The 25403-nt window shown below is 41.4% G+C and overlaps 2 protein-coding genes across 7 annotated transcripts in view; both read left to right on the top strand.

The window, feature by feature from the left end:
• LOC308092398 (kinesin-like protein KIF21A) overlaps positions 1-2560 on the top strand; it is a 67842-nt gene extending 65282 nt beyond the window's left edge. For all 4 annotated transcript variants that reach the window (XM_080438260.1, XM_080438262.1, XM_080438261.1 and 1 more), the window contains one exon: positions 449-2560. In XM_080438260.1, coding sequence (XP_080294386.1) covers positions 449-539 — 91 coding nt within the window. In that variant the 3' untranslated portion in view covers positions 540-2560. The remainder of the gene's footprint in view (positions 1-448) is intronic.
• A 3919-nt stretch (positions 2561-6479) lies between these two features.
• cpt1ab (carnitine palmitoyltransferase 1Ab (liver)) overlaps positions 6480-25403 on the top strand; it is a 36074-nt gene continuing 17150 nt past the window's right edge. For 2 of the 3 annotated variants that reach the window (XM_080436835.1, XM_080436834.1), the window contains exons 1-8: positions 6480-6627; positions 15347-15511; positions 17117-17259; positions 18891-19062; positions 20549-20650; positions 21819-21956; positions 22430-22507; positions 24129-24236. In XM_080436835.1, coding sequence (XP_080292961.1) covers positions 15371-15511; positions 17117-17259; positions 18891-19062; positions 20549-20650; positions 21819-21956; positions 22430-22507; positions 24129-24236 — 882 coding nt within the window. In that variant the 5' untranslated portion in view covers positions 6480-6627; positions 15347-15370. Of the gene's footprint in view, positions 6628-15346; positions 15512-15536; positions 16957-17116; positions 17260-18890; positions 19063-20548; positions 20651-21818; positions 21957-22429; positions 22508-24128; positions 24237-25403 lie in introns of those variants that run through there. The other variant, XM_080436836.1, reaches the window with a different exon arrangement.

Below are 25403 nucleotides of genomic sequence, written 5' to 3'. Positions count from 1 at the left end.
ATAGACTGTATTAATGTCAGATTCATATAAAACGTAGAATAAATAGAAGAATGTTATTATAATATAAACGTAATTATGTTTGTTTTTTCAGCTGGTTTCTGCATTGAATCATCTTTTCCGTGTTTTTTGTCGGTGAATCTCTAGACTCAAGCCAAGTGATATTGTGTATTATATGTACATGTTTTTAACCCATTAAAACCGGGAAAGCATCTGTTTCATTTTAGATTTTAGCTGCTAAGCCAAGCGATATTGTGTGTATTCGATTTTAGCGTTGGCTATTACAAATATAGCAGATATACAAGCTCAGCGCATCACTTCGTGCCACACTGCAAGATTGTACATCTGCTATTTTTGAACATTTTTGAAAAATCTTGAAAGTGTGAGAACTATTGATTTAGAAGGCAGAATCAGGTCTCAGGTCTTAATGGGTTTAATATGTATTTTCCAGCGACCGGACGGTGAAGATCTGGCGAGCGCGTGGTGGACTGGACAGCACCGTAGACAGCACCGACAATGCAGAGGAGGTGGCCAGCAACTGAACGCTGGCGCCCTCCTGCCGGTCACAACTGGAAGGACACTCTTGACGGCGGCTTGTGATGCAGCTGCCCTGGCCTGCACTTTGCCCCCCTCCCCTCCCCACCACACCTTTAAACTACTACACCCTTCTGATCCTAACTCGATGGCCGAGTGCACAGGAAAACACTAAAAGGGGGAATCTCTCCTAACTTTAGCATAAGGTAAAACAAGCCTGGTTTTCCTCTAGAAGGGGAGTTGTTACTATCCATGACTTTTTGGAGATAAACCCCTCATTGCCACGTTTGTTGCTTAGTACAAATGTTCGTGCCATGGATCACTGAATCCAAACAAAGCCACACACACACACGTGCATATCCTGCACTCACAAGACTTATTGCTGACAATATAGGATAAGGCTAATGCACGTGCACTCACTCACTCACTCACTCACTCACTCACTCACTCACTCACTCACTCACACACACATACACTTTAACATAATTAAGCTATCTATGCTGCTCAGCTTATTCTGTGCTAGCATATAGCTTAACACGTGCCGATATACCCATACTAATTCAAAGGGTAATTGTGATGTTTTTTGGAGGAATCAGCACATATGATTGAATGAGAAAATGAGAAGGCAGAGAAATGAATAGTTGAAAATGATTTTTTGCAGAGATAGTGGGGTTAGTAGCTGGCCTCCACAGCCCCAATCTCCTGGGAACGGAGACGATTGTTTTCTCTGCACTGAAATCAGAACCAATGTACCCCGGCCATTTCCCCTTCAAATATCAAAAGTGGCTTTATTTATGTAGAAAGAAAAAGAAGAGAAATTACCCTTCCCCCTTAAAAAAAATTCCTCTTGCTTTGTGTTTTCTTCTTCAAGTTCAAGCGGCTACTTAAAATCGGCGACCAAAATTGTGACGCATTGTCTTTAACTTGTACTGGCACTGTACTTGTGAATCAAATACATCACTATTAGCCACTCACACTTTAGCACTTGTAAAAAAAGAAAAAGAATGATGCCTACGCTACTATTACTACTACTTGTATTCGTGTTCCTTACACATTCTCTGTATGTGCAAGTACAGTGTTTAAGTGAGGATAACCACTTTTTGTCATTGTGTCATTATGTGTAGCGATGTACTGTTCACTCTCACATGTACCCCCCAAACCACATAACTGGACTCAGAGCTAACACCCCAATGCTGCTAAGTTGTGTGCTCACCTCAGACTCCGACGATGAGGGCTTCTCAACGGACTCCAGGTGAGGTCCACCTGGTTATCGTAGCGATGTACTGTATATAATTGTATCTTCTTTTCTGAGAAGAGGGGCCTTTGAACTCTGCCTGTGCTGTAAGCCTAACCGTGTAGACTGACAGTCTTCCCTGGGCAAGAAATGTAACTTCATAACTCACTTTCGCTCTTATACTGTACGTACATGCCAAATTTCTTTTCAGAATAAGAAAAGAGACTGGGTTTGGCCATAGTCAAAGTCATCAGCCACCGCTGCCAAAATTTGAGTGGTACGTGGTTGGTGTTCATTTCTTCTCCCTGGTCTGTCTCCCATTTCTGGTGGGACCCCCCCTCTTGTGTGAATTAGTAGTGGTCTCCCTCTCTTCAGCTGGTCTATTTGTGAAGATTGTGTGACGTCGCTTTTGAATGTTCAGTAGAACAGCAACCGGAGGAGGCATTAATTACAGTATGTACTGTATGTATTCAACAAACGTTGAAAAAGTGTAATGTGACTGAATGTTTTACGGGACCACCAACGCTAGAGGCAGTCTGGCAGGAGAAGCCAGAGGTCCGGAGACAGAGACGGATGCATTTGAATGGAGCCTGGCCTACATGAGGCAGCAGGTGATGTTTTAATGGCCTACTTCTTGTCCTTTTGATCGTTGAGGTGTACTTAATTCAACATGTTCTGGATGAGCCCTCCCCTCTTTTCCCACTGGAGTTTTAGCAGCTATTCCAAAATGGTTGACTGTAGCGATTCTAATGTCAGATGCCTGGTGAGAATAAATGTCATCTGTCAAAAACATAATTTCCTGTGTCGTCTCTCGTCTTGGTTCTGTCAGTTATTTACAGAAGTAAATGGGATGGGATACAACTATATTTTAAGCCTCGACAGTAAATTCTGGTGTTGCAGAATAGCAATTTCTGGCTTTTGTACCAATTTGAAATGTTAATTTCAATGAATTTTCAAATCCTAGTTTCATGGAAGCCAGTTTAATAATTGTTCTTCTATTCTGTGTTATTCTGTGTTAATCCCTGCTTGTCTCCCTTACATAAAACAACTCACTTTGAAGTTGATGCAGAGTGTTTCAAGTAATTCCAGTCCAGGAGATCCAGAGTACTCTTTCTTTTCATTCTAGACAAATCATAATCTAACCACAGTTACCACTTGGTATACTTGAAAATCAGCAGTAGTATCGAATCACTATGACCAGTGAGAACCACTGTTTTCAAGTGGCATCCATCCTATTCTAACAGTGCCAAGAGTGTAAGTGACCACAAGATGGCAGTGGTACTATATTACGTATAGGGCTACCATGAATGGAATTACCTTCAGAATTTGCAATAATATCTAACTGAGTACTGTACTTAAATAGGCATTTCACTTTAAAAACACTTCTGGGGCCATTTTAACGTCTACTCTGGCTATTGTGTGCACCCCAGACAGTTTTCAAGTTGCTTGATTCAATACTGTGTTTAGGTATTTGACATTCATTGTATCCATCAAGCCCTCTTCGTACACACCCATTGTAACTTCAAACTCCATTTTAACTAAAGTTAGATTCAATGAAAACACCTGTCCTTGCTTCTGGTGAATGACCAGGACCATGTGAAGTCCAGGATGATTCATGACTATTGGTCATTCCCTCAATGTCATTTTTCTCAAATTAAATAGGAATATTCCTCATAGCCTATTCCTATATTGTCCTTTGTCTCTTGATTGTCAGGAAGGTCACACAGGTAAAACTTTAAAACCCTGTAGACAAGGGATAATACATTCAGTGAGTGATTCATGTGTTAGAAATAAATTTCTGGCAGAAGAGGACAGACCTGGTAGAAGATCATTCCTAACTATAGACTTTTTGGAATGTAACCATCCTTAAGTGTCCATGTCTTTTTTTTAACTGCAGAATTCCTGCACACTGGAAGACAGGCAAAATGCTTAGGATAGGCTACACCTTGTCACCATGTATACGATGCACTGTATGATACCATAAATTAAGCTTAACAATAGCCCATCTCATGTTATAACACACCAATGTGTTGACAGAAGAATAGATTATTTAATTATTATACTGTTACAACTAAATAATTGTAAATTATTTACTTGTATTTAGTTAAGTTGTATTTAGTTCATTGTGGAGATGATGTGTATTATATACTGTATAATCTTTACTAATTTCCATGGTAACTACAGCAGGGTAGGGTATAGGTAACTCAGCTGGTCTAAATAACCCTACACTTTCATTTGTTCACTCTGCTCCTGTAAGGACCATTTTCTGGAGCAGGGCCCACTTGAAAATCTTGAAACCGTTCCTGGCCCACCCATCTGACCACTCAACACTTAAATGTATCTTCAGAGCAAGTTTATTTTAATGAACGATCAATCGATTGTGTTCCGGTTTGGATCAATGGAACCACAACGTTGTAAATAAACATTCTTAATATCTGTATCAAAATGAATTTTTCAAGGTTTTAAAGAAAAACAATGTCATTTGTATTTATTTTGTACATTTTCCTATCATCTCTGTTAGGTGGAAACCTCATATGTCCAAAACTGTTACTTTTCAGGACTCAAATAAAAAAATAGCAAAAGTAGCAGATCGACAAGCTCAAAGCGTGTCGCTTCGATACTTTTGTGTGACGCTGTAGTATGATCATCAAGTAGGGTATTAATTTACGAAAAAACACAAAAGGTTAAAATATGGAGATAAGAGGTTTCTGCCCGACAGCAATGATATTAATGTTATATTATCAGTAGTATCATCACTATTATCTTAGTATTTTGTTTGTTATTTGGGGGGCCACTTGCTATACCCTTGCGGCCCACCAGTGGACCCCGGGCCATAGGTTGAGAACCACTGGGCTAAACCCATAGAGTTAGAAATAAGGCTAAACCACAAGGCTTTCAATTATCACATGACTATGCAGGTCTAATATTGATTAGGATCTCCTTTTAGCTAAACATCATCATCATTAGGCTAGTAGGCTACTGATAAACAAAACAACCTTTAAATAGCTTTTTTTGGCAGGAGTGCATAAAGGAAATATTGTTTAGTAGGGAAATGCCAATATATTATTTTGTCATATGATATAATGCATAATGGGTGGGTGGTGCACTGGTGCAGAAAACATGTCCTCGTACAACCTTGCCATAGCGCCATAATCCTCAGGGGGGCGCTGTATGTATCTCCAGACATTCACTGAGAGTGCTTTAACGAAAATGTATAGACGAACTCAATGAACCTCTTGACCATATCTATGCTCTTCCTCAATGCCGCCTGGCGCTATGAAATCACATGGTGTCAAAACTTAAAGTGACGTGTACATGCATGTCGACAACAAGCTGCACTTGCGTTATTTTGTAAAACACATACAATGCATATATATGCCTATTGGCACAGTAGTCATGTTTTCATAGGAGTATTAGCATAGTCATGTTGATTCATGACATGTGGATAGCCTAGAGGCTACGTAGCTTATAGATATAATATGTATAGTAATATATAATTTATAAAGTGAGTAGGCCTAGATGTAGGCTAGTTTACGTAGGCCTATATGTGTTCGTGTATAAATAGCCTGCTATAATGTGATAAGGACATAATTATAGCTAGGTAGGCTAGGCTATGTAATTATAATGAGTATAGCAGTCTGTGTTTATGTGTATAATATAATTGTGTGTGTGTGTGTGTGTGTGTGTGTGTGTGTGTGTGTGTGTGTGTGTGTGTGTGTGTGTGTGTACACACACAAGCAAAAAAGGAAGTGTGTGTGTGTGTGTGTGTGTGTGTGTGTGTGTGTGTGTGTGTGTGTGTGTGTGTGTGTATATGTACACACAAGCAAAAAAGCAAGTACATGTGTGTGTGTGTGTGTGTGTGTGTGTGTGTGTGTGTGTGTGTGTGTGTGTGTGTGTGTGTGTTCTCTCAGAATACACAGAAGGGGAAGGAATACAAATGAGTGAATGTCATATTTAAATTGTGGCGTTTATGAGAAATCGTCAATAAACAAATCTAGTCGACGCCACGAAAGGGGGAAGGGGGGGGGGGTGGATGGCAGCTCACAAGGCAATGCATTATGAGCTTGTTGTGTACATCTACACTTTTCAAATAGCTGGAGGGTTAAAGTGGTTAAACTGATTTCTGATGCTATATAAACACATTTTGCAAGGGACCCCCTGGAACAGACCCATGCAAGGACCCAGCTTTGAGAACCACTGAGTGAATGATAGAATAGAGCAGTGGTTCTCAAACTTTTTCATGTCAAGGACCCCCTAATTCATTGACCCCCATTTGAAAAGATAAGCCAGGGACCCCAATAAGAGAAGGTTTTTACGGCTCTCTAGCAGTGATTCTCAACCATTTTAATTTCAAGGACCCCCAGTTTGACATGCATTAGGCTACGGACCCCCATTTAATGGCATTTATACCTCTGGGACCCCAATTCACATTGTAAAACCAATGTTAATTTCACTCTGAGAGTGTACAAATGGAACCAAATGGACCCGTTAGGGTCCAAATTTGTACACTCTCAGAGTTACAGACCCATAAGGGTCCATTTGGTTCCTGTCCATCATTTAGCTGGGGGTCTGGGGACCCCCTGGAACCCCCTCAAGTACCCCTGGGGGTCCCCGGACCCCACTTTGAGAACCAATGGAATAGATAGAGCTCAGCACTGAGGTGACGTTTGAAGCTGGGGGCGGTCTGTGTACAAGTGTTCAGTAGGGCTCTGCTTCTCATTCATGCAGGGCTCGTATCATAGCACACACACACACTCAGTCACAACAGATCAGCCTCATCGACCGTCTCAAACACACGCACACGTCCATCCAACAGAGTCCCATTTGTAGATCTGCGAGACCAGCACTAAGTGGACGGCTTGGTGAGTAACGTAACGTTCATAATAACTTCTCCTTTTTGATCCTTTCCTTTCCTTCCGCGTCTCTGTGCTGTGCTAGGTGCAGTGTTGCCACGTCCGCTTATTATAAGCGACGTTGGGCTTGTTTTTCTGTAAAGTTGCTTGTAAAATATTGGTAGTTTTGCGGGTTGCGTTTTTTTTGGGCTTCATGTTTCTTATTTTGGGTTTTGCTTCCTAAATGTTGTTTAAAACAGTGTTTTTTCAAACCTCTCTTATCCAAGGACACCCACATTAATGTATTTGTCCACGGACCCTCCCCCATATTGAGTATTTTGTGTCCCAGATTACTGTTAAAATGTCAAAAGGTATTCAAAATGTTTCACTTTTTTCCCCCAAGATTCTTTTTAAATAGCAGATCTCTTGTAGATCGGCTATTTTCAAAAATCCGACGCTCATGGCCTATAAGGTAGCCTTTTTGGGCTTGTTTTCATAGACCTAGTTGCTTATTTCTCTCGCAATATCTGGCAACACTGCTGTGTGGTGCCGAAGCTACGCATATCATCATGGCTGCAGGGGTCGAAAGAAGGTCTAAAAAAACCTGCGTTTGAAATATTATGCCGACATACGGTGTAATAACAACATCCATCTACGTTCAGACAGGCATTCACAGTGTTTACGGTCATAACTGTCTCACATCATGTGTGAATAACGTCCTCGTATGGCCTAGTATAGCTATAGTTGGTAATCCAGGGCAATGGGGCGGGGGAAACAAAGTTTATTTATGTGCAGAATGATCAACAATGTCCCTTATTGTTTATGATGAAACTGAAAGCAGCAGCACAGTGTTAACATGTGACATTCCTCTGTTTCCCCATGCACTTGGTTGGTTTACGTGGCCCTTATTATGTTTTTAAAAGGCCTATAATTACGTAGGCTGTTGCTGAAAAAGCCTTTAACTTAATAGTGCTCTAATGCATGTTGATATGATACGGTAAACTATAACAATACAATATAGCCTACATTTGTGGGCAAAAGTCCCAAGTTAAGGTCATTTGCTCACAAACCCTTGTGGTTAGGTAGGGCCATGAAGTTATTGGGTCAAAGCAGGGGGGCACGTTCCACCTGTTTTTACTGTTTTTACTGTTGTCACTGTCACCTGAGGTGACAGTGACAACCCCCCAGGGGTGACACCTCAGTGAAGGTTAGTGATGGATGGAAGCACATTCATCCATGGAGTCTTGTGCAGGAGGAGCATCATAAAGTGACCTGCCACTTGTCTTGTGTATTTATGAGATTATGGAAATGATTATTTGTTGAGTCAGGGAGGTCGTGCAAACCCAAACACGGACCACGTCCAATAGGTTTGGCATATACTGCATAATGGACATCTATTGTATAGTTCATATTCCAATGCTGGAATAAGTTGTATTACATATTTATATGAAGGCTACTAACAAGCATGCTTCTGATCATAAATGAACTGATATTAAAACCTTGGTGTAGGCTGGCTACTGGTGGTTGGAGGAGCTTTACCGCGGTTAGAAGACGTGGTGGGGGGTGTCTGACACATTCCCCCCCGTCGTTCTGGTCTTAAACCAGTTTTAGTACACGTCGGTCCAGAAGAAAAGAAACAAACAGGTTAAAGGGGTAGTTCACCCAATAAATTACTTATTTTCTATCAATTCCACACCCCATGAAGCATTGAATTCTTGTATTCATGCTCCCTACATATTCTATTTTTTTTGGGTGAACTACTCCTTTAAATGGCATACTCTGATCTTACAAAAAAAACACCTCCCATATAAACACTATGTTGTGTGAAACCGCCATGGGGCATCATTGCGACACCAGTTGTTTATTTGCTGAATGAATCAGAACGCATCATCGCCGGTAGATCAGAGTTTTTTGGCCCGGCACACCGCTGCGACCTTTCCCCTAGTTTCCAGCAGCACAGGCGGATCATGTGATGCTATGGACCCGGCTGCATGGGGGAAGGGAAGAGGGAAAGGCACCGGCTGCCTGCTGAAAAGAGCACCTCAATGCCCTCGCTGCTCATTTCACTCTGCAGAGGGTAGCGGTAGCCTACCAATTAAACTGAACCAAATGGACCAGGGGGGGTCATCGCCATGCTGGCTTGTGGTGGACATTTTTTTTTTTGTTGCCATGATGGACATACAAAATGAGTAGACAAACACATAAAATGACCATTACAGATCTGTAACTCTGAGTGTGTACACTCAGAGTTATGGGGATCCTTGAAAAAAAAACGTTTGAGAGAGAACCACTAGTACTAGAGGACTCATGATGTGCCATACATAGTGTCATAGTAAATAAGTGTCATACTCTGAAGAAAACCTGGAGACTGACATTCAGTAATTGGGTGTTATGATCAAAATAAGAACATTATAATGGTGTGTAAGACCATTTCGTGAGTTGCTGTGATAGGAAAAGGATATCAAACGGAACACAACCACCCTAAAGACTAATCATTGGGTATATTCCGGCACTATATCTGCACCCAGTGATCTTGGTACATAGAAATTGATCTATTGAAGATTCTGACTTTCAAATGTACATATTTTTTGTTTTGATTGTATTGCTGTATTGTTGTATTATGCTTTCTGCTTTGGCAATGTAAACGTATGTTTTCTCATGCCAATAAAGCCCTTTGAATTGAATTGAAAATTGTGTAAGAAACAGAAAAATCTAAAATCTGCCACCGACACATTTGTCCATGTACGCACTACGGACATATAGATGACCCCTGAAATGGACCCGTCAAGCCTTATGGGTCCATTTGGTTCAATTTGGTACCATCAGAGTTACATGCTGATGATGGGGCAAAACCATTGCAGAGAGGTGCTGTATTGACCTAAAGGAGAATGCACATCCAAGTGGTAATACTGAGTAATTGCTGAGTAATTACTCTTTATGGTTGAGGTGGAGGAGAAGCATGCAGGCCAGGGTCAGGAGAGTGCATTGGGTTAGTGTGACCAGTGTGTGTGGGATTGCAAATAGACATACAACAGCTTTGTTGGATATTTATCTGTGCCTTCTTTGTTTATCATCTACAGAGTAATAATATGGGCACATAGGGGGGAAAGCCCATAGCACTGCACTGGCCTATAGTGGCACATATAAGTAGAAAACCTCCTAAAATCCTATAGATCTTTCTCTCTCTCTGTTGAGTTGACCTCTGCTATCTCAGGCCCTGGGCAATATCAGAAGAACCTTCAACTTAAAGGCATAGTATGTAACTTTGCCCAGTGTTTACATACCAAAACAATAAATGATTGTTTTACCAATCATTTCCCTCTATTCCAGCAGGCATCAGCCACTGGAGTAGTGTGGTGGTGTTTACCTGCAGAAACACACTGCCGCCTCGCTGTATTTTGATGTTTTCATTGTTCATTGTTTCATTGTTGTTATGGGGATGTTTTTTGGGTTTACCAAAACAAAATACAGCAGGTAAACCGCCAGACTACTCCAGTGGTTGCTTGCAGGTAGCAGCAGTGATGACTGCTGGTAGAGAATGATGCATGGGTAAAACATGTATTCATTGTGTTGTGTTTAATGTTAACACAGCTAAGCTTGTAAATCTGCCATTTTCACTATTTTTTTCTTTTTTAATAAGCGTTCTTTAATCGTAATCGAGGCAAAGGTTTGAAATCATTGGGATATTGTGTGTGTGTGTGTGTGCCTGTACTGTATAGCATTTTACAAACTAAGAATAATCAAAACAGAACATTGTAGGAAGGCCTGAATGGTTAGCATAATTGTACCCTGACCAGGCATGTAGCCTGGTCAGTTCAGAGATGGAATATACACACACACACACGCACACACAGTCGAGTTGATCCGGTTCTGTGCAATGGAGAAGTGACATTATCTGTTTTCTTTGGGATGAGCATACGACGGAAATACTAGCAGACCTAGTATGAAGCCCTGGGGGACCACGGTCAACTAGTCTTATTGGGTTTAAGTGGTAAATTAGATGTTGAATTATTCAGACATGGACATCATAAAGTACTGTGGTGGACAGAATTCATATAAGAGTCATTGCGGTATTGATTATATTTAACCCATTAAGACAAGGAAAGCATCTGTGTCATTTCTTTGGCTATTAAAAAAATAGCAGATATACAAGCTCATAGCGTAGCACTCCGAGCTTGTAGATCTGCTATTTTTGAAAAATAGTGAAAATTTGTCGTCTTCTAAATCCTTGTTGTTATATATATCAGTGGTTTTCTAACTTTTTTCATGTCAAGGACCCCCAGAATGATATGTATTTGGCCACGGACCCCCCCCCCCCCCCACCCTTCTCAAAATATTTAGTTCCAGGAATCCCACAGAAGCAAAGATTTGAGTAATCTTAAAGTCTTAATGGCTTAATGTACTTGTCAATTCTAAGTTGGGTAGTGAAGATGCAGATTGCCATCCTCTCTCTCCAGGGGGGCGAGATCATCACCTGTTCTTCCCTGAGTGGCAGTACACAAACCCCTTACAGCAGCTGATTCACACCACCTACTGTATTTCCATATGTATACTGTATACTTGTATAGCTAGTAAAACAACCCTGTCAGGAGGAGGAGGAGGAGGACTGGCCAGCTGTTCTTGTCTGACTCTTGAGAACACAGTTCTCTGTGTATAACATTTGTATTGAGAATCTCTCGGCCAAGAGGTCTCTATATCTGAGATGAAGTTTGAAAAGATAAAGATCTATTCCTGACATGCAGAACTTCTTAGTAACTTTTGAGACTTCGATTTAGAGTACCGGGCATCTTTAAAAAAAAATTGAATCAAGAAAACACAGAATTCCAGATGGTTTTATTTTCATTTGCCAAGTTCATTATTTACCTGGTATCCTTTAATCTGAGTTCCCTATATAGTTTTGTGCAGATTGTTATTCGATAGCATATTGTTTAGACTGATGCCAGGTTCATTGTTTACCTGGTATCTATAGTTTCACTGTGTAGATTTTCTTCTTCTTTTTTGGTGCGGCAAACCACACAGTAGCCTACATAGGCATGACCCCTTTAGACTTTTTTCCCCGGACTAACACCTGTAGACTAAATGGGGGGGATTTCCAGAGGTATGTGCTAAACCAGTGGTTCTAAACCTGTGGGTTGGGACCCCAGGCGGGTCCCCACATGATTTCTGGGGGGTCCCCAGATGACAATGAAGTGACAATTGACTTTTAAGACCTTTTTAATATCTCGAAAAAGAAAAGACCATTACTGCATCAAAAGTAATCAACAAACTGGCCAAACATTGGCCAAATTGTCAAATAATATAAGATATAAAATAGAATTGAAAATAGCCGAACTACAAGCTCACAACGCGAGCTTGTAGATCTGCTATTTTCACAGTATTTATTTGTGGAACCGAGTCAAACTAAATGTAATGCCTCAATTAGGGTGAGGCAAAGATGATTATTTTTGGGGGTCCCGAGTTCCAATATGATTATTTTGTGGGGTCGCGGGCTAAAAAGGTTGAGAACCACTGAGCTAAACGACTATTTCCTATCAGTCTCACACACACCCACAGTGAAAAGAAAGTTATACGTTGTAGACTCTGGAACACACATCTATTGTTTCTATTTTAGTGTAAGTACACAATAAGCTAGATTCAGCTAATTGACTAGAGATGTTTACCCGTGTCAATTACGGGTAGTAGGACATAGGGCTGGGCAATACATCGATATTATATGATCGATATCATGATTTGAGACTACATATTGTCTGTGATTTTGGATATCATAATATTGTGATATGGCATAAGTGCTACAATAAAGTCAAAACATTTTCAGAACTTACCTGACTGTTCAAGCTCTATTATTTGCCTTTACCCTCTTAGTTATTATACAGGCATATTGATTATTATTTATTTAAAAAAGGTAATTTTGAAAATATTTTATGAAAGCACCTCCACGATATAATCACAATATTGATATCTAGGTATTTGATCAAAAATATTGTGATTTTTTTCCATATTGACCAGCCCTAGTAAGATGCACATCCTGATACATACACACAGTACCTACAGTCATGTTGATACCGAGTTGGCCACTGGGATCGTAGGTCAACATCGCTGCCATATTGGTAGCCATAACTGCAAGAAATGTGCCTGTGTCATCAAGGAGACATTTTATAAACATTACTGTCACTATCTAAGATGGTATTTTGGTATGAAATCTAACCAAGTATATCATTCATAGCATAACTACATGTGTCTTGCATTTGTAACAAACCAAGCCGCTTGAAAATCGGTTGAGAATTCAGGCAGTTATGGTGATTTTAGTTGTGGACCCGGAGAGACCTTCCAATTCAATAGACATACTGTACTTGGGGCATAGTAGTATGCATTAGGAGGTGCGGCTTCCCATATGGTGTCTGCGTCATTGACACAGTTCAACAGCAGTGACACAGTAATTATATACACAGTATCCACGTGTATCTGTGGGCCCTGGAATAGACCTAATAGTGTCTGAGACGATGGCCTTTTGGCCTTTTAACTCCTTGTAGTGTCGTAACCCTCCTGCTTTCAAATCCAATCACATTATTGCTCACTCAGATGCTCCGTGCAGGGGTGCAATGCTCACTGGACGGCCTTGCACGCCGTGCCGGAACCTATTTGACCAGGAGCACACGCAGGCACACGCATAGATTTAAAACTACTTTAAATTCGCACCTCAACAAAGTTTTCAAAGGCTCCCGACTCACACCTAGCGAATTAACATAGGAATAAGCCTAGATGCATATCAATTGTCCATTGTGTGACTTGCAGTGTAGGTGTTAAGCGACGTGCGCGTCACGTCATTGAAATAGAGTGCAAGAACATACCAAATGAGCATTGCATGCCTGGATATATGGGTGATCTGCCCATGCACATTTCATTTCTCATATGACCACAGCTCGCCTACATACTCTGTGTGACCTGCACTCGCAAAGCCAGCGATCATTCGTGAGAGAGAAAAAGTATTTTCCAAAGAGCACGGCAACGAGGAGACAGAGGGTGAAATTTCGCCTTTGACTTTTTGCAAACAAGCAGCGACACTGGTGGCTAATCAGAGGGTAGATGTGCTCATCTGGCGTTCTGCTGCTGCTGCAAAAAAAATATTTCACTGTCAGTCACAAAATAGAGGGCAATCCATCTACAGTATATGTTATGTTTGTCAACCATATGGAGGAAACATGGGGACAATGAACCTTTCCCGTCTTATTTGACATGTCTGACAATTTACAGGGAAATAAATAAAGGGAATGAGACAGAATTCAGAGTTTGTTGAAACCCCTGAGAAGTTTAAATTAATGTAGCTGTTAATCGCTGTTTGAAAGGTTCTTCCGGGATGAATGGTAATGGACAGACAACAACGCTCACAGGCAAAGAGTTAAAAGTTTCATCATGCATATGAGAGAGACAAGCTACTCAGCGACTTGGTGACATACAAGGGCAAAGTCTTGGGGGCGGCCATAGCTTGGTAATCAGAAGGTCACCTGGTCTATGTGTCGAAGTGTCCCTGAGTAGGACACTTACATCCCTAACTGCTCCAATGAGGAGACCGAACTCACACAGGATAAACAAGTGAAATTGGAAGTGATGACACAAAGAAATGAGCAGACACAATTGGAACTGAAACACTATAAAACTGAAGCTGATAAATGGGTACTCTCTCCTGATTGGATGCAGTTGTCAACCCACCTGAAAATGTATTCCCCCCCACCTCGAGCGCTCATCATAAACCTGAGCAGCTGATGTAAGTGCAGGGTAACACAGAAACACATGGCATCCTGACATCAGGAAGGGAAATTGACCTGGCTGTGTTAACTCTATCTCCTGAATTTGACAGCTACATGTTTGCTGTGTACAATGGTACATGTGAGGCATTGAAAAGATGAATTGGGAGTAGGATGGAAGCTTATGTTGTTAATTAATCATTTGTACTTTTTATCAACCACATTAATGTTATTATGGGTGATTGTTTTTTTATTTAAAAAAAAGAAAAGAGCAGAAAGAAAAATATTGTAACGCAAACATCTAATCTATTGAGGGATCTATACTTGATCCCCTCCTTTTCCCCCCTCTACACCAAATATCTTCGGCAAAAATTGCAGATTTACAAGCTCACTGGTATTTTTGCTATTAATCGTATGAGGAAGTATACTGGCAGTGGCAGTGGTTCTCAAAATGCGGTCCGGAGACCCCCAGGGGCATTAATTGTTATCTTGTTGTGATCCGGTACCAACCACGATGCACCTGTCAATGTGTGTGTCCCATCCATAGCCTATATGCGTTCATTGAAGGAAGTTGACATGTTTTTCAACAAGACTTTTTTCATAACTAAAATACAAGGACGCAGCCTGAGTCTGACTTGAGTTTTAGGGTCCCAATCATTCCATCTCCAGGAGACCTTAGTTTAGAATATATCCTATAGCCCGAAGGGACAGCCATGGGTTTTATTGGTTGTTGTTGGTTGTCAGGGCGATATCACAACCAATCGATGGACGGGCTCTGCCTGGCCTCGTCCACAGCAGGTTGTGGTGACAGCGTTGTGTCAATATAATATGAAAACAAACTAAATCAATTGACCAAAACCCAAACACTATAGTATTTTTTGAAGTGAGGGGGACGCCGCCCCCCCGCGCTCCCCCTCCACTTACACCCCTGGTTAGTCACCTTTGCCTGTATACTGTACTGCACTTTGCTCTGCTAACGTCCATGTGTTTCGTGCCCCTTCCCCCAGTGACCCAGTGCAGCAGCAGCCACCATGGCAGAAGCTCACCAGGCGGTGGCTTTCCAGTTCTCCGTCACCCCCGATGGCATCGACGTACAGCTGTGCCACGAGGCCCTGCGGCAGATCTACCTCTCCGGTCTCCACTCCTGGAAAAAGAGGTTCATTCGCTTCAAGGTGAGAAGAAGAGCCACTAGGCGTGAGAGTGAAGACCTCAGAGGTTTGCTACAACAGCAGTGACTTCTCACTTAAAGTACAATGTAAACCGTGGGAGAGGGTTTGGGTTGTGTAGTTACCTTGCCATGATGTAACTCCAAATATTGGCGAGATAACATCAGTAGTTGCTCCGTAGATTAGAAATGGATGATTCAGTATTCTCCCCATTGAGTTACATTGCACGGTGAAACAGGTGTCAAAGTCACACATTTAGTACAAATGAACACAAACAACCGTTAATTTCCCCCTGTACTCTTTACATGCATCTTATATCATATCTGTCGGGTGGAAACCTCATTCTGTATGTCCAAAACTGTTACTTCGGCAGATCTTTGCAGATCTTCTACTTTTGATGCTTTTGTGTGACGCTGTAGTATGATAAAGTAGGGCATTAATTTAGGAAAAAAAGTTAAAATATGGAGATTAGAGGTTTCTGACCGATAGCGACGATATGTTTCTTACATGCTCAATAACAAACATTCTCAGTTCAGGAAACATACTGTACCTTTGGGATCTTCTTCCTAATTAAAATTGTAAAATCAAAATTTTCACAACAAACACTGAACTGGGGTTGTAACTGTATACATTGGCAGAATCCAGTTTGTCGCATTCATTTGTGTGCTAGAATTGGGCCTTTCAGATCTGTTTCACCATGTTTCATCATGGCAAGGTAACAACCCAACCCAAACCTCTACCAAAGTTTAATTGTGCTTTTAACGGACTCTGTACGCATTCAATGTATTAAGGGTCTGATGGGTTTCTCAATGCCGTTGAGAAATGTGTTTATTTATTGACTGGGGTCATGATGTGGAGATACTACAGTACGTTATGTCTGCCTGTTTGGATAAAAGAAATCCATCAACTGCCACACAGAGGAAGCTCAGGCATCTAGTGAACGCACACCCACATGACATGACTCACACGCGACGCGACGGTAACCTTCCTGTCTGTTCTTTGTTTTCTAGCCTTTGGCCTATTTATCTCATCTGTTTACACACACACAGACACACTGAATCATCCCGACCCTCTGACATGCTAACGTTTTCACATACAACGACCCTGTGGCTCATTGTTTATCTGATTGATAACCCCTAGACTCACACGTAGCAGCAGTATGACCCACGAAACTGCTTTTATCGTCGCTGTCGGGTGGGAACATTGTACGTGCAAAAATATATATATTTTTTTATTGTAGATTTATAAATTGATTATTTTGATAACCCTTTATACTTGAGTTAAACAGACCTGAGTTGGCTCTGTATTTGGTCTGCTCTTGTTTCCTCCTATACCAAATCTCAGAAATAGCCGATCTACAAGCTCGTATCAGCTAATTCTGGGCGAATCATCTCCCCAGAAACACGGGGGAGTAAAATGACCCCAAACAAGTTTGAAAGTGAAATGTTGAGGTACTTTTACTTTACATGAGCATTTCCATTTTTCGATAATTCATACTTGTACTCAACTACCATCTCAGGGGGCAAATATTGTACTTTTTACTTTCAAGTGGGTTCAAGTGGTTACCTGTTGCACGACCCCTAAACCATGTGTTGTTTCTCTGTTCCACAGAATGGGGTAATGACTGGCGTTTACCCGGGCAGCCCTGGCGGGTTCATGGTGGTGGTGGTGTCCTACATGTCCTACAATAAATATAACCTGCTGGATCCCTCTCTGGGAATGTTTGCCAAGATGGGCCGACACATACCTGTTGGGTAAGGCTGCTGATAAGACAAGCCCGGCACTGGTGACCCGGTGGCCACTATAAATTCTGTTTTGTCTGTGCTAATAAGGTTAGGGGTCTGGATCAGTAAAAAATGCAGTCCTAGGACCGCATATCTAGGACCCTAGTTAAGTGGTTCTCTAAGTTGGATCCGGGGTCCTTGAGGGGGTAACAGGGAGTCCCCAACAAAATGCTTTAATATAGCACCCAAAATCAGTTTTAAGACACAGTCGCAATGTTTTTGCGACAGTGGCAATGAAAAACTCCTTAACTGGAAGAAACGTCAGGCATACCCAGCATCTAGGGTGTGCCGCCATCTGCCTCGACCGTGGAGGGGGAAAGACAGATAAGAGAGAGAGAGAGAGATACTATACAAGCAGTAGCAACAATAGCAGCAACAACAACAATAACACTTTCACAGCAATAACAGTAAGTAGTAGCAACAGCAGTACTAAGAGCTATCACAGCAATAACAATAATAGCAGGTATAAAAGTAGTATAATATAATTCTGGCTTCTTTATAAGGCACAATGAGCTCTTTAAGATACACTGGAGCTTTCTAGGTGAGGAGAATTAAAAATTCTATTCTGTATATAACCTGGAGCCAGTGCAGAGAGGCTAATGAAGGAGAGATTTCTAGTTCCTGCAGTACACGCATAGCAGCATTCTGGACCAGCTGGACAGTCTTTAGAGACTTATCAGGTCAGCCTGATAATAACGAGTTGCAATAATCCAGCCTACAGTCGATGTAACGAATGTATCTTTTGGGGCTCAAGCTGGAAAAGCTTGGGAACCCCTGCTTCTTTACTTTTTGCTGGCTCATTTTGTTTATGTTAATATTGTATAATGTTTTCACTTGTACTGTACACGCGTACTGTACATGATTTCTGTGTTTCTTATCAGTGGTGTAGTGTATAATCCTTTAGGTCAAGGGCACTGTTTAAGTGTTTATGAAAGCATTGTTATGAATACACCCTCAGGCATTTCATTGAAGTTAACGTTGTGAGGTCAATGTTCCACCTGATAGTATTTTGGTTTGACTTTAGAGATTAGTTTATTGCTGCGTGTCAGGCCTATAAAACACATCACCAAGGCTTGCTTGGGCACACAGAGTATCATAATATTGATTAGTCATTACTGCAAAAAGGAGTTTATTCCACTCTAGATAAATCACTCTCATTGTGACATAATTATTATATGATGATTACTTCCTCCTCTTTGAACTGCAAGATAGACACACACACACACACACACACACACACACACACACACACACACACACACACACACACACACACACACACACACACAGATTGTGCTTGGACTGACCAGGTTTTCTTTTAACGCAATGCCAGTGAAAGTGGTTAAGTGGGTTTAAGTGGTTATGTGGGTTTTACAAATATTTAACCAATGCAAAGTATTACCAGGAGCCTGTGACTAAATAACTACAATAGAGCACATTTCAATTTTCTGAAAAGTAACAGTTTTGGACATACAAGGTTTGCACCTGACATTGATGATAAGTGGGCTTAAGTCGTTATAAGCAATGTTTGCGAACTCCGACCCTGTCCATGACATCTTTCTCCTTCCCTCTTCTCTCCATCCATCTTCTGTCGACTCCAGGCGCTACATGTCCACAGACACCCAGAAGATAGTGGGCGGGGTGCTGGTGGGCACTGGCCTGTGGGTCACCATCATCTTCATCATGAGGAACGCCCTGAAGTCCCTGCTGTCGTGGCACGGCTGGATGTACGCCCGCCACGGCTCCGTGTCCTTTTCCACAAAACTCTGGATGGTGAGACAAGGACCTGGGGAGTACGCGGGTTAGACCTGGGGTTTTTCAAACCGTTTCATGTCACAGACCCCCAAATGGAATTCCATTAGACCATGGACCCTCCCCATTTCAAATGTTTCTGTCCTAGCGACCATTGAAATGGATTGTAGTTGAAAATGTGTACATTACAAACAATATTATTTTTGGCAAATCTGTGTTATGTTGTTCTGTCTAACCTTGTGAAGCACATTTCTTGTTAATGGCTTAGTATTTTTTAAAGATTGCTACTTTCATTTGACGGCACACTAGGATATGCACACAAGCTGCCAGTCTGTACAGTGCGACTTCACCACTGAGCACTTTACTAGTGATTTGTCTGACTGTGTTCATAAACTGCACACATATACTTACTATTGATAGCTAAAAGATGGGCCAGGGAGGCCACACAGCTTTTACACTCTGTCTTGATTTGGAGTGTAGCCTAATAATTTCAGATGAAATTAATTATACTGTAATTAAACTACTCATCATTTGGCTGGGGGTAACTGGACCCCACTTCGAAAACCGCGGGCTTAGACCATTATCAGTGAAGCATTTATGCCCACTAGAATAGCATTTATAGCATCGTAGCATTACGTCATACAGTCTCTGGCCCCACCAATATTTCAGTTATTGGGCACGATACTCTCCCAATGGAGCATAATTCACTTTCGAATCCAGTGAAGGCACAACCTATGGGAGCCATTGTCAGAGCATCTGAGAGCCTGGTGTACATTATATTTTGAAGCATATTAGGCCATTGTTCATGTTCTATCTGTTTCAAAGACTTCTTGTGACTTGTGAGAGGATGTATAAGATTATCTTGTTGCAGGGTTGCCTTAATCACTTTATTTTGTTAACACATAACACCCATAATAATCTAAATCAGAGTTTACAAGGTGTTCCTTCAAGTCATGCAGAAGACCAGCAAAAGTACTCGACACATAGCTGATAGTGTTTTTTTGTGTGATTACATTTTGTATCCGTGTTAGCCTATCTAAGGATACAACTGATTCTTTGTGTGTGCCGCTGTGTATGTCTCCAAGGAAGGACTATGTCCCGAGCTAGTGGTCTTGTTCAGTTTAACCCCCTGGTTAACAATTTACAGTTTAGGCATATAGAAAACTCTCTTATCCGGAGTGAATTACAAGTGCGACCCTATATATTTAAGCTTTATATCCTTCAGGTTAGTAGTTCTAAAAGTCAGGGTCCGGGGACTCTCAGGGGTCCTTGAGGGCGTTCAAGGGGGTCCCCAGCATCATATAAAGCATCAAAATCAGTCCAAACAAAAAAGTTTTTTTGGGGGGATAATCAGGAATATTTTTGAAACATTTTAATAACACAAATATTGTGTCGGTCCACAGCAAAATACATGTTGTCAAATATAGGTTATTATGCGAAGGCTAATTTAACCCCTCCATTTATTTTTCTCTCTCCTTGTCTCCCCCTCCCTGCTGTGCTCTTTCAGGTGTTGGTGAAATTGTTCTCTGGCAGGAAGCCCATGCTGTACAGCTTCCAGAACTCCCTGCCTCGACTGCCTGTCCCTCCTGTCAAGGACACCTGCAGAAGAGTGAGTTCCACCTGTACTGTCACCTAAAGGCAATGGTGGACAAAGTACTCAACCGACCCCAGTACTTGAGTCAAAGTATAGATACTCCTGGTCAATTATTACTCCAGTACAAGTGAACGTTGCTCTGTCAAATTTGTACTTAAAACGTTAAAGTGCTTGAGTACTTGATTAAAAAAAATACTTAAGTGTTCAAAGGTACATGCTTTAAAAAATACTTAAGTATTCAAAAGTAAAAGTTATAAGTTATATAAAGATTTTCCAGACATTTTCGAAAGATATTGATGCGTTGTGAGCTTATAAATCTGCTATTTTCATTATAGGGTTTAAGTTTATTCATAATGTACTTTCTTCCTTTATTAGAAATGTAGTGGAATCAAAAGTACAATATTTAACTTTGAGATTGTCATAAGTATCCAAAACTGCAAATAATCAAGTTAAGTACATATACAAAATGTATTGTACTTAAGTACAGTACTCAAGTAAAAGTACTTTGTTACTGTCCACCACTGCCTGCAGGGAGAGGATAGCATGTGAGCCATGCTTGGAAAAGAGCCTAGTCATCATATTGATTTAACTCATCTTTTGTCCTTTCTGCACTCTGTATCCCTTTGTAGTTGTAAAAATGACAAATCATTTTGTCACGAGTAGGCTAATAATAGCCCATGTGGTGTCATCAATCAAAAAGGGTATTATTCTGTTTTTATTGGAAGATGTTGTGGAATTCAGTCTTGTGTTTTTCATGGCAGCCCTTTTTTCCCGCTAAAGATGGACCTGAGTAATCCGATCACTTGTGTATTGCCAAAGCTCTTATTTAAAGAAACCAAACACCACTCTCTACTTGAGAATATCCAGAGTCACAGCTCAACAGACATGAACAAGGTTCATGTTGAGTTTTTCAAACCCAAGCATGTGATTAAACCATGCGAGATAAACTCAGGGTAGGCTTTCAATTAGAAACCCAGGGGGGGAGGGATGGAAGGATATTGTTGCCTAGGGTATTAACAACTAAACACAAATCTGTCCACTGATTATTATCTGCCAAGAAAACAAAGCCGAGACATGGCCAGTTTTTCTGGCCGATCTGCTCATCTGTCATTAAACCGGTTGAGTTGAGCTCTTTGTGTTCAGCTCATTGTCTTCACTAAACTAATTGAACGCGTTTTTGCAGTACCTGGAGTCAGCCCGCCCTCTGATGGATGATGACCAGTATGCTCGCATGGAGGGCCTGGCTAAGGACTTTGAGAAGACCCTGGGACCCAGACTACAGTGGTACCTCAAACTCAAGTCCTGGTGGGCGTCCAACTACGTAAGTTTGGAAGTTTTTTTTTATTCGCTTCTAAATGACGCTGTTGCTCATACTTTGCTCACAGATTAGCGTAGAATATTGTTGCTGTCAGGCAGAAACCTTGTAACTCCATAATTTCATTTCAATTTCGTATTATTTTTGTAAATTAATGCCCTACCTCGTCATACTACAGTGTCACACTAAAGTAGCAAAAATGGCTCACAACGCATCGCATCTATTTTTGCTATTCTTGAAAATAAAGTGAAAGTGACAGTTTAGTCTGATCGTGGGTTTTATAAATATTAAACCAATGAAAAGTATTAATAAGAGCTTGTGACTAATTAATAACTACATTAGGATCTATTGGAACACGGGTAAAAAAAAAAAAAAAGTAACTGTTTTGGACATTAGAGGTTTCTGGGTGACGGTATGAAAACAACAAATCCCCCATGTGACTGATGGGGTCATGTTTCTTTTCTTGTTGTGGCTCTCAGGTCAGTGACTGGTGGGAAGAGTACATCTACCTGCGCGGCCGTGGGCCCATCATGGTTAACAGCAACTATTATGCCATGGTAAGACTTCTCACCCTATATGTATGGCTGTTTTCACTGCATGAAGTCTGTGTCTGGGTCATTACCGAGACACAGACAGTACATTATTACTATACACTGTTCATTTGGTGAAGTTGGCTGCCTTATTTGTTTATTTTCTTCTTTTTTTTGGGGGGGTGGGGGGGAGGGCTTTTCTGCCTTTATTGATAGTACACAGTGGAGATAGACATTAAACAGGGAGAGAGAGACAGACAGGGAGTGTCACGCAGCAAAGGTCGTCGGCGTTACAGCCTATATGTGGTATGCGCCTGGACCGCTAGGCCAGTGCGTGCTCCCGGCTGCCTTATTTTTTTCTTATGCTCTGTTCACTGTCAGCTACAAAAGATGCAAAGTGACGCAGCATATATCGCCGAGTCGCTGTTGAGGTGTTGATCAACACACTTTGTGGCGTCAACATGTGTCAGATGAGTGAGCCTGGCTTCCATTGAAAATGAATGGTAGCCTGTAGCTTTGTAGCTGCCAGTGTGAACGCAGCATTATTCTGCCTTATTCATAATCCACTTCACTATAGTATGTCAGGAATGGGGCTACAGTACATCACAAGAGTCCCCCTGGAGGGCTCATTATAACTGAAGACCTACTAGCATGGGAATTGCTCATCACCTGGGTTGGTGCGTGTTTACAGTTGCAGCGTTTTTCCACCTTGACTTTTAATTTGTGCAATAAGAAGAGCTGTGTTTGTTGACCCAGAGAAGCCACCCACCCACCCACCCATATCCATAGCAACTGTCTTGCATTGAGAGCACTCTATTATGTCATCTGATGTGAGACTTTGGTTCTGTGTCTGAAGGAGGCAGACAGTAGACTGCACTGTTAACAGTAGCACACCAGGCATGGGTCATTGTTCACGGAGACACAGACGCTTGTGGGCGTGCGTGCGTGCGTGGGTAGGCATTCATGCTAGTCATCGTTTTTTGGTTTTTCTTTTCTGACTCAAGTGTCTGGGACAGGTCTGCCTGCTCAGTGACTGTAGCAAGGTTAAACACAACGTTAGATTAGCGCTCAGACTGGCAGTCCTTTTAAGAGGCAGCTGCCAGTTCAGGTGGACAACGTGAGTGTGGACGTCAGTGGAACAACTCCTCACATGGTTGGAATAGCAGGACACATTGCAGGCCATGGTTTATGCACGTATGCTACTGATCTAAATTAAGAACTAGGGCTGTCCTTCCCTCATAGTCGATTAATCGGTCAGTTTGATCTTAGTTGACCAAGACTTTGTTAGGTGGCTTACCTTTTTTTTCCTTTTGCTTCCATTCATATCTCTTGTAAACTCTACTAGATATGACACTTTAATTTTGCTTGTCTATAACTAACTAGCCAATGGTCATTGTGAAATCACCATTAGAATGTTCAGCTCTCAACCTCACTCACCTGAAAAGGCTAGTCTTTGTATGACTGTATGCAACAAACACCATTTTTAAGATTTTTGGGTGAAACAACTAATCGATTAGTCACCTAATTCCTGACAATTAGTTGACTAAGAATTTCTTTGGTCGACGACAAATGGGTTCCATTTGTGCTCTCTAAAGAGTTATGGGTTTTGCTTGAAATGAAAAGCCTCTCCTTTGTTTGTTTTTTGCAGGACTTCCTGTATGTGTTCCCCACGTCCGTCCAGGCTGCCAGAGCAGGTAATGCCATCCACGCCATTATGCTCTATAGAAGGAAGCTGGACAGAGCCCAGATCAAACCAGTGAGTACAGTGTCTCTCTCTCTCTCTCTCTCTCACTCTCTTTCTACATCTCTATCTCTCCCATTCATTTGATTAAAAGGGCTAGGCAATTAACTGACAATATATTAAAACGGAAATTGTAATCTTTATCTTGCTCATGCAGGTTAAACGATTCATCGAGAAGCAGATTCTCTCTCTTATATTTTATAAGTTTGAAATAATCGTGATACTGATTTGAAGTCGTATCGCCCAGCCCTAGCTCTATCTGTTACATTCATTTGACTAGTATGAACGGCATCATTGTGCATGCCCTGTTATAAAAGTGTACTCAGTTGGACCACATCGGTCCTGTGGAAATGTTTTATCGCTCACATAGGAATGTGTTGTGACGTCTGTGAAAGTTATTTCCCACAGTTTGTCTATCGCTGTCGGGCAGAAACCTCTTATCTCCGTATTTTAACCTTTTGTTTTCTTTCGTAAATTCACGCCCTACTTGATCATACTACAGCGTCACACAAAAGCAGCAGATCCACAGGCTCTTGTCGATCTGCTGCTTTTGCTATTTTTGTATTTGAATCCTGAAAAGTCACAGTTTTGGACAGGTTTCCACCCGACAGAGACGATGTGTTGTGACGTCAGTGAAATGCATTTTTCTCATTGCCATTATCTCCCATGTTGTTAAGTTCTCCCATGTTTTTAAGTTCTCTTTCCCACAGTTTGTATATCTGTCCATTAGGTATACAAGGAGAGCGGTTATGTCCCCTGTATGCTCGCTTTTTTCTGTTGCTTCAGTGTGTGTTCTATGTTAACCGTTTTGCGCGTTGATTGTGATTGTGACGTTTGCGTAATTTGAAGGCACATTGCATGAGCGCTTTGTGCATGAAGGACTATGGTCATGAGATCATGGCTAGTTCTGTGCATGTTGAATAGGATATTTTCCTCTTCCATGCTGTTACACACCCCTCTACTTCATAACCCTTCTCCTCGACTTCTTCCTTTGCTTGATGCTTAAATTAATGGACTGTAGATTCTGCACACACACACACACACACACACACAGACACACATGCACCGCCGATGCAAATTCTTCAATATCTGTCGTGCATACTTAATTACTTTCACCCTGGCGTTCCTATTTTTCATAGGTGAACATTTTCAAAAGTAGTCCAAATGTTGTCGGAATGTTTC

Source organism: Gymnoscopelus braueri, assembly GCF_963280865.1.
Source record: "Gymnoscopelus braueri genome assembly, chromosome: 9".
Taxonomy (NCBI): Eukaryota; Metazoa; Chordata; class Actinopteri; order Myctophiformes; family Myctophidae; genus Gymnoscopelus; species Gymnoscopelus braueri.
This window is presented reverse-complemented; position numbering and strand designations above follow the sequence as displayed.